Source organism: Ammodytes marinus, assembly GCF_949987685.1.
Source record: "Ammodytes marinus genome assembly, chromosome: 2".
Classification (NCBI taxonomy): Eukaryota; Metazoa; Chordata; class Actinopteri; order Uranoscopiformes; family Ammodytidae; genus Ammodytes; species Ammodytes marinus.
This window is the reverse complement of record NC_137231.1, coordinates 17,332,293-17,347,409: the sequence shown is the minus strand read 5'-3', so window position 1 is coordinate 17,347,409 and position 15,117 is coordinate 17,332,293. Positions and strand designations below refer to the sequence as shown.

The 15,117-nt window shown below is 40.9% G+C and overlaps 1 protein-coding gene across 1 annotated transcript; it reads right to left on the bottom strand.

Annotated features, from left to right (window-relative positions):
• Positions 1 to 210: 210 nt before the first annotated feature.
• LOC307259160 (T-box transcription factor TBX5-A-like) lies at positions 211 to 9,995 on the bottom strand (the record flags this gene model as incomplete). Its single annotated transcript, XM_080038904.1, has 8 exons — positions 211 to 794; positions 2,597 to 2,856; positions 3,889 to 3,980; positions 5,763 to 5,915; positions 7,221 to 7,368; positions 9,079 to 9,198; positions 9,486 to 9,580; positions 9,855 to 9,995. 8 exons carry the CDS (start codon positions 9,993 to 9,995, stop codon positions 211 to 213), a joined length of 1,593 nt encoding a protein of 530 aa, XP_079895030.1.
• Positions 9,996 to 15,117: the final 5,122 nt, after the last annotated feature.

Here is a 15,117-nt window from a genome sequence, read left to right as displayed (position 1 = left end):
CTGCTCCGTCCAGCACAGTGGAGAAACATGATTAACAGATGACACCTCTTCACACGGCACAAAATCACACTTTTCACAATTATTTGACAAAGGTAATATCACATTTAGTCCGTACACAGTGCAGCATCTTTCAGAACAGCAGAAAGAAGGGTCACTGAATTTGGGACAAGGAATCTCTGTCCAATAATCAGTCATGTCCTCTGAGTTCAGTTAGGAGGCTGCACTCCATTCTGGGACTCCACACCTGATGTGTGTGTGCGTCTCTAGTGTGTGGAAGAGAGGAGGAGACAGGTTGGACGTGTAGCGAGGAAACTCTCTGAGGGGAGGGCTGTGCTGCCGGCTGTGAATGTTTTGTGAGCTCTGAGGCAGAGGTCCAGAGCTCTGGGTCTGATAGGGGTTGTGGGTGATGTGTTCTCCCAGCGACGAGGAGCTCTGGTGGCCTATAGCGCTGAGTCGAGAGCCCCGAGGGCTGGAGCTGTAGGGCGGATGAGGGGTGGTGTAAGGTGGGTAGGGCTCCATGGGGGTCATGGCAGAGGGGAGCGGGCAGGTGTACGACCATGATGTACAGTTGAGTTCATCCAGTCTGGACTCTGAGCCGGCAAACATGCACGCCTGACGCTGTCCCATGTCTGAGCTGTAGGGGGAGTCAGTGAGAGCCAAGGCAGGGTTGTTGGGCAGAGGAGGAGGAGGGTAAGAGGAGGGGTGATAGTAGGACTCGCCCTCACTCGGGGAGCCACCAGTGAAGGGTTTCTTGTATGGGTTCTGGCAGTTTCCTGGTGAGCAGTTCTCCTCCGCTACAGAGAGAGAATGAGAGAGACGGAGAGGAAATATTTTGTTGATTTTCCATATGATGTTTGAACTGGGAAAGTTCCAGCTAAGAATTTATGACTTCCGACATTAGACACTTTATTAAGTAGTTGAGATGAGAACAAAAAGTACACCTTAAGGAAAGTTGAATTAGTTTGGCTGCTTTTAGACATATGACATTAGCTTTAGTACCAACACTGTGCATGGGTTAAAGTGAAGAAGAAAGGGACTTCATGTTTTTGCCCATAAACTATCAGATACCTACTGAAACGTGTCCAAATCACAGCTTATCAAAAGCCCCCACGTTTACTTATTCTTTGATACGATTTGTTTGACTGAAATCATAACTGTACCAATTATAGACTGTATTTTATTTGGGGAAACCGCTTGCATGGCTCCCTTTTGTTTAGACATGTATTATATTGTTAAATGAAAAAAGATTATGAAGTAAAAATTGTTTTCTATTCCTCAAATTAAGATATTAAAATAATATTGTCTTGTTTTTGCAATAGTATCAGTTTTGCAAGGCAAGGCAAGGCAAGTTTATTTATATTCAAAGTGCTTTACAGGGGCAAGATTAATAAAAGAAAAATTACTATTCATTCTGCTAAGTAGAACAGTCTACATTTAAAGGGCTTTTTGTCCCTCTGCATGCAGAGATAAAAAAAAATGATCAAGCGGCTGGACCAGTCTGAAAGCACAAACAGTATGATTTTTCATTCAAGTTGCTCCAACAATAAATTAAATTATCAGCTAAGTGTAACCAAAATGATGTTTCTCAGCTTCAGTTTAGTTGCTGTTTTGGAATCTAATTATTTAGTATTTTCAGCCTCAGTACAATTTGATTGTGACTCCCAATTCTATGATGATTCTCTCCTAGCAAAGTGCAGAATAAGTTGCACAATTCCTGATTGATACTGATTTTCTTTTAGCTGTTTATTCATGTGTGTGAATAAACCCATCCAAGCGTGTGTAAATGACCAAACTAAATCTGTTGCTGATTACACATTTTGCAAACACCAACTGAAGGCCGTCACAGCACATATTAATGTTAATCTCTCTTTAAGGTTGATGTCCTGCTTCCAGGGCAGCCATTGGTTTCCATTCATTTCAGCAGGAATGCTACATAGAGTAATCACATGATAATTACAAACATCAACATTTTTATTTTGATCTCGTAAATGCACGGTATCTGAAGTCTTGGATGATGGAGCATCCTTAAATGGAGCATCCTTAAATGTGTTCACTAAGTAGAGTTTTAAAACTGTTAATGGAGCAACGTAAGTAATGCTTACTGAGAGATTGCTGTGATTTATACTTTGTGCTTTGTACAATGAATTCCGAACAGTCATGAGATGACCCAGTTAAGTTTCATGTCCCTGATTGTCATACAGGCTGCCCTAGAGCTAGTAAATAGTATTAGTAGTATTATGTATATTTGTAGTCAGTGGGCAAAAACGTTAACTGTTCCTAAATAATGCAAGTAACCTGCAGGTAGAAACTTATATTTTTCTACACTACGAATATTTTTGCACAGAACCACAAGATGGAGAACTCGGAAATTAGCAGTTTTAGGAAAGGTCAATGTATATTTTGTTACTTGGAATAAGGAAACATAAGGGAGTGTAATAATGATTATTAAAGCTGAGAAATATACACACTATTCCACTATTAAAAAGTATTTCACTGAATATTAAAACAAATAGGCCATATCTGCAGTGATCTTTGTGTCTAAAGCTTGGGTAATTTCCTTATACACACAGTGCACTGTGGGGCAGAGACTCTTTACCTTTCCTCTTGGTGCAGTGGTAGACCTGTGGCTGCTGGCCGTGCTGCAGGTGAGGATGATGAGGAAGGATGTATTGTGCGGATGGAGCGCTCATTAGCTCCTGTGGACTGCTGCCTTTCAGGCCGGCGTTGTCACAGCTGTAGGGAGATGCCACAGCTTCTGGGGAGCCGCGCAGACCCCGGCCCTCCCCGCTGAAGGGACTCCCAGTAGAGCAGGCCCTCTGACGGATCGTACTGCGAGGAACCACTGGGAAGTCCTTACTGAAAACAGACCGAGAGAAAAAAGGTGCTTTGAGAATTACAGCAATACACACTTTTGCATGTGATGTTGCCATGGCTTCGGGTGTGCTGCACAAAAATTACTTTTTTTCTTTTTTTTCTTTTTTTGTTGGAATAAAATGCTGCCCGGTTGTGCTGTTTGTGTTTTGTTTTTTTCTTTTTCCTTTTCTTTCAGTTCTACTTAGTCGCTGTCAATCCTTCCAGCTCTGATCTCTCCCTGCACATACTGCCCTCTTGATGAACTCTTCGGTATGTAGGGGACTGCGGGCTGCGTCTCCCTGACTTGCTGTCGCTGAGATAGTGACGCAGTCTCACACACACACACACACACACACACACACACACACACACACACACACACACACACACACGCACACAGTCAGTACTGCTGTGAGATAATTTGCTGTGCTAAAAATAAACATCCATCCTTGTGTCACTTCAGATAGACTCTCTTCTCCTCTCCACCAACCATGGCGGCACAAAAACACAGGGGTGCTGCGTTTAAATACAACCACCCCCTCCCCCTCCCCTAGTCCTCGCCCACTGGCTTGTTAAAATCTCGAAACCTGCCTGCCAGAACAGCCATTGAGCGGAGATTAGTTAAGCACGCAAACAGACGCCATGTAGGGCCATCAGCTGATTAGCAGTGACAGTCTAATAGACCAGCAGCAACATGATACCATCAATGCAGCGTAGCAACGGATGCTCTGTGTCGTGTTTGTGCTGCACGTTCGGGACAAGGATTCAGGCTATAAGGTCAACGTTCATGTGACAATGGCTCATGTCTACCTACATCACAAGGCTCCACTGGCGCAGACAGGCAAACACACACATGTCTTAGACCATATGTAAATATGTGTTACACCATATGTAGCCCGAAATAACAACCCTCAGAGAGAAGAAAAGATTCAGTAAGAATAGTTTCCTGTGAATGCTCAAGAGCACGATTAAAATCACGTGCACACGTCGCACACACACACACACACACACACACACACACAAACCTGTACTCACCTTTGTAGCTTGGCCATGCGGTGCAGCTCATTGTCGTCGCTGCCTCTGAAGCCCTTAGCAAAGGGGTTGTTCTCTATCTTCAGCTGTGTAATCTGAGTACAAGACATAAAAAATCTTTAACTCAGACACTAGTGTTAAGACGCATAAACATGCACAGGCCTCAAGAAACACACAGCTTTGTGCGCAGACACTCAACGGCACTTTCAGTTTTTTAACCACCATTGACTGAAAGTCAATCGTTTACTTTTCATCAGAGGCCCTGCAGATGTTTGAAGCAGCCTCGCCATAGCTCTGCAGTGCCAACATTCCTCAGCCACTGACGTTTCTAACGGACTGAATAGTGTCCTCGCCAGCTGACACAGAATAAACTGTTTACCCAAACAGTCACCAGGTTTAAGGATTTCAGGCCAAAGCTTTTAGAGGTCCGAAGCTCGGAGCTTTGATGTTAGGTCTTCAAAACTTTCCTTAGTGATGTCATGGAGGGAAACCTCCGAGCTGTGTGTCCATCACCCAGCAGGCAAGTGGGCTGGAGATCTGACACCAGCTCAGGTCCAAACAAGCTTTGAAGTGTCAATAATACTGATAGCCTCCTTCCACCAACACACTGGCCCAAAAGTTCTCATTTGTATACACAAATGTTGGAAAAAACATTGAAGCTTGATAAAATAGTTATTTCCTGTAAACATTTAAATATAAATTTCAAGATTGTGTTAACATATTTACCAAATGTTCATTAATGCAAAAGCTCAGAAACATGAAAATAAATTGCAGGACTAATTCAATGTTCATATGTTTCTTCTCACTCTCATGTCTACTACTACCAATAATCAAAAGAAATGTAAATTTGTAGCAAAGTTGGGAATACGAAATATGTATTTTTATACTTTTGTATTTATATACTGAAAGACATGTGGATAAAATACTGGTACAAAATTACATTAACTTCCATTAAAAATGATTATTATAAAGTTTATACATAAACTACAATACTTCAGGTGGTTTGATATAAATAAAACAATATGGTACACTTTTGTTTTTTGCGTGGAAATAAATTCATGCACTTGGGTGGATTAAATACTTGGAAACCTAATTTTCGTTTTTTTACACTTGAAGCTTTAGCCAAAAGTGTGCACATTTTGGATGAAATAAAACTAAGTCAATTGAGCAATTTTGCCAACAAGATACACAATCTAAAAATTAATAAAAAAATACTATTGTAAAACATTTTAGAAAAATTATGTAATCTTCTTATGAAATGTGTTAAAATCTAAACTATCTTGTGAGCTATCCTTTTTGAAGTTTTAGCAATCTGTCTTTCTAGTAGACACAGAGGAAGCAGCCAAGATCAATGGAAAGAAACACGTCATTAAAGACCAATACACACACACACACACACACTCTCTCTCTCTCACACACACACACACACACACACACACACTCACAGGGATCATTTATTTTTGGAAATGTTTACAAATACAAAAATAGGACACATAAACAAACAAAGATGCAAATCTACTTTCTGCATATAAGATACAGACAGTAACACAAACATAGAAGGAGTAATCCCTGTGCATGTGAGTGTGTGTGAGTCTCAGGAACGTGTGTGTAGACGTGAGAGACAGAAGTTGGAAAGTGACAAATGAGCAAAAGGAAAATCTTCATACATTTTTGTCAGTAGACCAGATTTGGATTTGCACACATGGCCTTTTTCTTATATTGTTTTCCATATTTTAAAACCTCCAATAACTGTATAAGTTTCCTCCATAAAGGAAAATGTAGGAAGCACCTCTCTGATACACACGAATTGGGGTTTAAGTTCCTATATTCTAACAGTGTTTCAGTGCAGTGGGTCTTGTGTGAAGCGTAGCCTATACCTTGTGGTTCTGATAGGATGTCACAGCGATGAAGGCAGTCTCTGGGAAGACGTGAGTGCAGAACGCCGTGTTCTTTGAGCCGAAGCCGTTGTTCTCGTCGGCCTTGACGATATGGAGACGAGGCTGGTACTTGTGCATGGAGTTGAGTATTATCTGCACAAGGGGAGAGAGATTGAAGAGGTGAGATTGACACACCCATCATGTGTTTCAAGAGAGAAACCCACCGGCAGATGCTGAGACCTGGGACTGGATTGGTGCAGGGTAAAACTCAATTAATGTCAAGATACCCAGAATTTGTTGGATGATATGAATCTTTAAGACAGAGATTTGTGGATTACATGTCAGTAGGATGGAAACCGAGAGGAAACATAAAATCCATATTTTGCTTTCCAAGGCCATAAGATTTAGAACATTCTCATGTCATGTGTCCTGCATGGATATATGCATTATTTTCTGCTTGCTTCAGCTGTGTAGCAGACGGATAAATGATTTTAATTCATGCTTGTTTACATGTCAATGTTATCAAAGAAAATCCTTGAGCCGCCACCTTAAAACAAAGTGATTATTGAAGCATGTTCACTTGATTTGGTTTCATTAATAAAATATGGCATATGTGGCCATGTTTCTTTCAAGCAGGACTTAATTATTTATGGTTAAATGAGACCACATACTCCAAATTATCTGATGTATTGGAAATTAGGTCTACATTTCAGAATACAATGCATAATCACTGATCATTATACTACGTCAGATGGCTTTCAACTGAAAGTTGTTTATGGTTTCTGTACTTTGTGACCACTTAGGGGATTGTTATTTAATCAAAAGGTATAGGCTATACAAAGCTGTCTTGGCAGTAATGTTAAACTACTGTATAACACGCGCACAATCTCGACGTTTTCCCACGGCACCGGCAACTCCACAAGTGTGTTTTAATTGGATCAAGGTCCTTGTGTGCGCGCGCATGGGCACGGGCACGTTTGTTTATTCAGAGGGGAGCTCAGTTTAATCCAAATGACTTGTCTGCGTTAATGGTATTCAAACCCAAATCTTTACGTGTAATTTAACAAAGCTGGGAGGGGACGTTTCAGTTGGCACGCACGGGCACCTAGACGCGCACGCAAAACACTACACCGCGCTAGACTGTTTCTGCAGGGTAGAGTTGTCTACGGCCGATCTGCCCTCGCGGCTCTCAGGACCTGAGACTGCAGTCTGTGTTATTCTGCATCTTAACTTTAAACACTCAGGGTGTATTATTCAAAATGCATGCATTTGACGTGGCCAGTTTCATTTAAATAAACATATTTAGAATATAGCTTTTAAAAAAATTACCAAAGTAATAAGGGCCTAGGTTTTCTAAGTCAGACTAAAAACACTTTGTATTGCAGCCTGGCCTATAATGTTTATGCACAAACAGGAACACGGCACGATGACAAAATACCATTTAGGAGACGGACTCACGTGTCCAAAGGGGTCCAGGTGGTTGTTGGTGAGTTTGAGCTTCTGGAAAGAGACGAGCTGGCGGCTCCAGTGCGCCCCGGTGGCGGGAGAGTCCGGATGGACGTAGAGCCTACCTGGCATCGCGGGCTCTGCTTTTCCCGTTTCCGACCTAAACGAACAGAAAAATGCAGCAGATTAGGAAACGGTCAGACATTGACATATACTCTCAGTGGGTCACAGCGATTTGTCCGATAGGCCGTGCACTGCTCGGCACGGAGCCCCGCGGTGCAGGAGGCCTGTGCCGCCTCCGGCTGCAGGAAGCTGGCGCTTTAATTAGACACAAAATGAACCTTGTTTACCTGCAGGTTTACACAGATATCCACATCTGGGCCACAATTTAGCTAACACATGGTCTTGTGTTATCCACGAAAATGTATGTAGCCTCTGCTATTTCTTTGATGTTATTATATATTTTTTTTACGGGAAGATTTAGGCTATTGACCGAGTGGGAAGCATGTTCCCGTTTACCTGAAATCACCTATAATCATCCCAAAATTAAAGCAAAAACAAGCACCAAAAACGTCCTAGAAAGAAACAATTTTAACCATTTAAACTTTGATACGTTCAGGCCGGATTATTGGACGCCGTGTGAATAACTGAGGTCAGCCCTGATGCTACATCCATATTATTTACTAGGTATCTATGGTTCAGGCCAATCACATTTAAAGCGGCGGCAAGGTATGGCCAACCTGTTGGAGACGCTCCTTTTTCATTCAGCGCATTCAACGTGTGCAATTCTTAGAGTGAGTTGGTCTTAGTGTTTAAAATCTAAGATTGTACACGTCACAAACAAAATAAAATAACAACTAGTGACTGAATCCTAATAACCAATGTAGCCTACAAAGTCATTTCCCAGCCCTGAAAATTAGAATTAAGGCCTTGATTGACCATGTTTGTTATTGTGTTTAAAAAGTGTTACAGAGCTGCTGAATAGTCTGACCAGTCTGCAACGCTTAAAGGTCAGGTAACGTGACCTTGCACAAAAAAATAAATAAAAATAGGCTACACAAAAAAATACACAAAAGCAATTCAATTAAAACTAATGAAACGAATGGGCTTTACATTAGGCCTATAGCCTGCTGGGTTAGTTGAGGGGATCCAGCCCTCAATCCCACATAGACCTTTCTTTATTTAAAGGCCTACGCAATGACTGTGTGTCCCAATAGGCCTATGTTTATCCTCAGAGTCCTGTTTCCTGCCCGTTACGTTATAAAAACCGAGTGTTGCCTTGCCTATAGCTGTCCTCTCAATAAGCGGATCGTAGATGGGTTCCACTGCGGAGGGGATGGTCTGTTCAGATATTCCCCCAGTGCAGCACACAGTTGAATGGGGGACTTAAATCCGGTCTGTGCCGTCTGTCCCCCTGCTGAACCCTTCCTACTCTGATTTAACCGGCGGGCATGCACGGGGGGAAACACGGGGAACTAGGCCATCCGGGACTAAGAGTGACCCGACCTTTATGTCGATGGAGAGGAGGATAACCAAACAACGCGGTTTACACACATTTCCACAGAAGTTTTAAGCTGCTGCATAGGAATGAGATGAGAAGCCTAATGTAAGAGGCCCGTTCCCCCTTTTTTATTTTATTTTTTCCCCAATGTTTTAATTTAAAAACAAATGTTTACAGCAGTAGCCTAGGCCTAGCCTGATATTTTATTAAGCATAGTATTTTTAATAGTAGGCTATCGCCATTCGAGCTGCTTGAGCCAGTGGTGTTTGAAATATTACATAGGCCTATCATTAAAAAAAACAACGTGGGTAGGCTATATCATTATCATTTCAGACAATGGTTTGCATGCCGGATTTTTGATATACGAACCATTTGTTGTCTGCGAATTTGTAGCGATGGTCGTCCCTGGGCACAAGGTCCATCAGGAGTATGTACTTGGTTTTTGGGTTGAGTCCTGTGACCTTCACCTTGTAACTGGGAAACATCCTCCTAGGAAACAGCCAGCGAAAAAAATCCATTCAAACACAGACAAATTTAAACGATACAAAGGTGAATGTTCATAGTCAAATTAACAGTTCCTCCGAGACAAAAAAAATCCCACTGAACAGTTTGTCCCTGAAGTATGTTTGGGCCAAATCTGTGATTCATAAAAATATGTCTCGATCATTCAACCTGCCCATGCATGTACTTTAAGTAAACACATGACATGGTCTCAAAAAAAAGAAAAATAAGATGAATCAAATAAAAGTCTAATATGTCCTCCTCCTATAGCCTACCTGCCGGCCTTGGTGATAATCATCTCAGTACCCACTTCATCAAACTTCGTCCAAAGTTCCCTGTCATGCAAGAACACTTTGATTCCCTCCATCCCCTGCAGCAAAATAAAAACAGAGCTCCGTGAAGAGGATGTCAAATTAACTCAAGAAACAGGTCCCGAAATGAAACACACTTTCAATGTGAGTGGCCTATACACATGATAAGTGTATGTGGAGTTGTATTAAATTATGATTTATGATAATACCTAATTCAAAATAACTGGCAATTTTACGAGATTGTTATTGTTTACGCATAAATACATATTTGTGTTTTAATAATTAATGATCAGTATTTACATTATTTTCCGTAGTACAGGCCGGTTGGCCTACATGCTGACTGGAGGCTGTCTGCGGTGAAGCTGGTGAGTTCAATGTGAAACTGGGATTTTCCAATTTAGTCTCTTTAGGGGAGCCCGTGCAGTCTGAGTCCGGACGCTCTACAAGGCCGAACTGGTCCCCTCCGTTTGCCATATCCCACTAACACAAACACACACACACACACACACACACACACACACACACACACACACACACACACACACACACACACACACACACACACACACACACACACACACACACACACACACACACACACACACACACACACACACGGTTAGTTGTTGGTATATACGTAATACACACTTTTACAAGTGTGAAACAGGCATATCATTTGCGTTTTAAGGTCTATAATAATATTGATATTATGTTTGCAGTGGATATAACTAACCTAAAAGGATCTTAAAACAAAGACAAACTAATATTAACCAAAGATGTTGGACAGTTTGTATTTGGTTGATTTAGAATTGTCTTTGTAACATGATACACAAAGGTTTAAGTTCGCCTGCCTTTTTTAATTTTTTACATGAACTTATGCACCTACAACACAACCACATCCCTGCAGTTTGCCTCTTTTTTGCAAAAACAGAATAAGGACAAGTGCATACAGTGACTTCCACTGCAACTGATCCAATAACCTTATTACCCAGAGGGACATTAAATGTCCACGAACTTGAACTTAAACATTGTTTTCAAATAAGGCGACAGCTTTCTATCTATAATACACATCATATGATAACCATCCTGATGTCAGGCTGTATTATCGTGTTCATTTAAATTGCACTATTTTAAATATTTTGTTTTTCCAGATGAACGCACGAGCAGATGACTTGTGTGTTACTTGAGTTTACACTCTGTTTAAAAAATGGAGGCACCTCTCAAATGCATATCACTGACATCAAGTAAGATAACCACAGTCTGCATCTGGCATATGTGTGTGTGTGTGTGTGTGTGTGTGTGCGCGTGTGTGTGTGTGTGTGTGTGTGTGTGTGTGTGTGTGTGTGTGTGTGTGTGTGTGTGTGTGTGTGCTTTCCCTAAAGGCCGTTACCTCACATTCACTGCTCTGCCCTCGCTGCAGAAAACAAGCTCATCCTGCTCCTGCGCTCGACGCAGCCTTTTCTAAAGCTTGTCTTGACTTCCACAATTATTTTTTCCAAATGTGGCGGTGTCGGTTCTCAAAAATCCACCACGTTCCTCGTGAAGCTCCGAAATACCATCGAGTTTTTTTTTTGCTTTCTTTACGCTCCGTCCGTCTCCACGCGGGGACCGCGGCTTGACCTCCCCTCACCGCGACTGCAGCGGAGGCTGACAGATCAGTTCAAAGCGGATGTAATATCTTCCTGGTTGATATCGCTCCTCTCTTGATTGCCCTCACAGACTAAGCGGCAGCCCTGATCTGAACCCTGCTCATCAGGTCCTTCATTACAAATGAACTGTAGTCCGCCTCAGCCACTCTGCCCTCCCCCTCCTGCCTTCCCAGCGCTCCCATAGGTTTGCACTGTGCATCTGCTGCCCAAATCACGACCGTGACACTGTCCAATCGCACACACACATGCGCAAGCGCGCATTCCGTGGATGGAGATTTATTTTTTGAAAAGCATTTTCAATAATTGTCACAGCGTCTTGGCCTATTTGTTACATTATACACCAGCCTCACACACACACACACACACACACACACACACACACACACACACACACACACACACACACACACACACACACACACACCCCAAAAAACATCTAATTTGCTACCTGAAAAACTGGATTATCCATTTAACTTTCCTGACTAGTTGGATAAACGTGTTATTGTTGATAATGTCACTATAGGGAGAATTTTTCGGACTTGCTTCAATTGAACCTTTTTAACAGAAAATCTTCCCGACGTACGGGAAAAGGCAAGACAAGGCAAGGCAAGGCACGTTTATTTATATAGCACAATTCAAACACAAGGCCATTCAAAGTGCTTTACAGGGGCAAGATTAAAATACATAAAACACATTAGAATACACAAGTAAAACATTTAAATTAAATAAAAAGTACAGGTTAAAATGGAAACAGAAAAGTCTTCAGACTCGATTTAAAAGAACTGAGGGTTGCAGCAGACCTCAAGTTTTCTGGGAGTTGGTTCCAGATATTTGGTGCATAAAAACTAAAAGCTGCTTCTCCTCGTTTAGTCCTAACTCTTGGGACTGTAAGTAGACCTGTCCCAGACGACCTAAGGGCTCTGGACGGTTCATAAAGAGAAAAAGGGTAATCCTTCTTCCAATACCACTCACTGAAAGAAAATGAATGATAAGGAATGACATAATTAATTTGACCTGGCACCTCAGGGTGCTACAATTCAAATATAGGCTACTAATTATTGTCAGCAATAAATTCATATTGGTGATAGTGGAACCTGTTACTGTACATCAACGACTTGGTTTTTGCATAAACCCATCAATAATATGACATGGAAAATACACACACACACACACACACACACACACACACACACACACACACACACACACACACACACACACACACACACACACACACACACGCACACACACACAGTAGATTACGGATTCAGGCACACGAGGTCTATAGAAGCAGAAGCAGCGCACACTTTGACTGGATTACTGTAGATCATGATAACCGGAGGCATCCAGAGTTGAAAGTTGAAAGGGTCATCGGGAGGTCAACGTGCCGAATCCCTCCTGTTACCCAGTTTAAAGGATTTCTACTGCAATGTCATTGCCATTCCCTCCAATTTACTACATTGTGCCTAACAACAGACTGCGTATTCTTTGAGTTTGTGGACAGATTTAGAATCATCAAGCATGTTATGGTAATTTCTTGTGAAATTTGCGCGAGAGGTCTGGGCTAGGCTCCATTTTATAGTAGCCTATTGAGCTGTTTAGCAGCTATGATTTAGCTATGATTAAGATGATATATATTGTAGTTTAAATAAATATATTAGATTTTAAATATATTCAACCAAAGTAGCCTACTACGATATAGCCTATATAGCATACCTATAAGAGAATATATAGCATAAATTAAAATAAAATATTAGATAAAAATAAATAGGCTACGGCATGAAGATAATTATTTTTTTATTTTTTTTATTTTAGCGCGGCTGCATGTGTTGTTTCAAAAAGGATCAATAACATCAGCTACCGTGTTTCAATATTCAATCTCCCAGTGATAGACCTCCGGTTATCAGCAACTCGGTGCAGAAGCCACAACCTCTCCTGCAACGTGAGAAACGCTGGTATGAGAACGCGCGCTGTCACCGTGTGTGTTTGTGTGCGTGTGTGTGTGCATGTGCGTGCGTGCCTATTTGTGTGTGTGTGCGTGCGTGCGTGTGTGTGTGGGTGCATGTGTGTGTGTGTGTGTGTGTGTGTGTGTGTGTGTGTGTGTGTGTGTGTGTGTGTGTGTGTGTGTGTGTGTGAAAATGCAGATTCCATCAAGTTTCCGATCTGTTCTGACACGCCTCGATAAGAACGATTCAAAATAAAAGATTTTAGTGTTATTAGCCTACTGATACAAAGTTTACAACAATAAAGTCACCAACAAAGAATAATTTGAGCACGAAGCATAGCCTATAACTTTTTTTTGCTGACGTCTTTTTAGGAGAATAGGCTAAACACTATTGCAATATAAAAAACAAAAACATAAAACAATTAAGGAAACATCCAGTTCACTAGTTCGATCAGAACACAGCCTGGACATATTCACCCTGAAATGTGTTTGACTTAAATAGACTTGTCGAATAGTTATATTATTAATAATGTATTTTTTTTCCTTTGTAGAGAGAAAGACTACGCCTAGCCTACATTTTCTCAGAATTAAATGATCTTTACTCTGGAGTGGTTGTGAATGTTTATTTAATATTAAGATAATTATTACCGTGTAGGCTACATTTTAAATTCCCCCAAACAGGCCACTGAAGTAGAGATTAACTTGCCATATAAGTGAAATGCGTTACTGTATAGGCTAAAGGCCTATACTCCCCTAACACACATGTAAAATTTGAATAAAAATCTTTGTAAAAACAAAAATATATGCCTACTTGAAGGCAACGTGCTGCTCTGTTGAACAGCGAGAATGAGTTTGGTAACATTCCCTCTTCTGTCTGTTGAGCCTTCAAAAAAATGACAAGTCGCTGCAATTCCTTATTTTATTTTGAAAATTCACAGTTTAATCAAATACAATATTTCTTAAATGCTTTTTGTATGCAGTGACACTTTTGAACACATGTCTAACGTCGTCTTGACTCGAAGTCATACAGAAGAACTCGATTATTCTTTCGTTGTTTGTCAACGTTCATTTTTAAACTGAGAATCAAAAGCCCACAATAATCCATAAAATTGATAATGTATTTCATGATACATTTAATAACGATTAATCTGATATCCTTTGCCAAGTATTTACAAAATAAATTGACGAAAAAACGAATAAATCCACCAAAAAAGAAAATCAGCTTTGATAACAATTGAGATATTCTCTTAAATAATCGACTGCATAATCACTCAGCGGTAGTAGGCTACATCGTACAAACGTTAGCCTTATTCAAATGAGCAGACATTTATTCTCCAGTAAACTTTGAAATCTTTTTTTCATAAGGAACTCAATGTTTCATTACTTTGATGGAATATTTAATGGCTGTCCTTGAATAATGAAAATCCCTTTTCCAAGATGATATATTTACTAATATTTGTATTAATATATATTACTATTTGACTATTTAACAACATAACTCTCATACTTATGATGAGGCAAACACACTATTAAACTGTGAGCAACACAGGTAGTGTTCAATAAGGTTAGTGTTTATCTTGCATACATTTACATATACTTTGTCATTTAATCCTTAACATATGGAGTAATTAATCTATTATTTTTACGCTGGGTTTTGCCTTTTTGAAGAGTAACTCTCCATATGCTGTCATCCCACAGTGGCTTGGTCCATGCAGAAGAAAAGCGAGAGGCAAATGTTTCAATAATACCTGAAATGAGGTTGTGGTGGTGGTGGCTGGACTGCTCATTATTGTCCCATCCTGGCTTCAGCTGACTGGATCCTCAGTTCTCTGTCTGGAGGAAGTGGTGACGGGGTCCCAGACCTCCTGCACTCAGCAAGTCTGTCTCACACACCTCCAACTTGGCCTGAGCATGTGTGTGTGTGTGTGTGTGTGTGTGTGTGTGTGGCATTAGAGGGCAAGGTCAACCTATTTCTCTGCAAACAATCACATCACACAGGGCA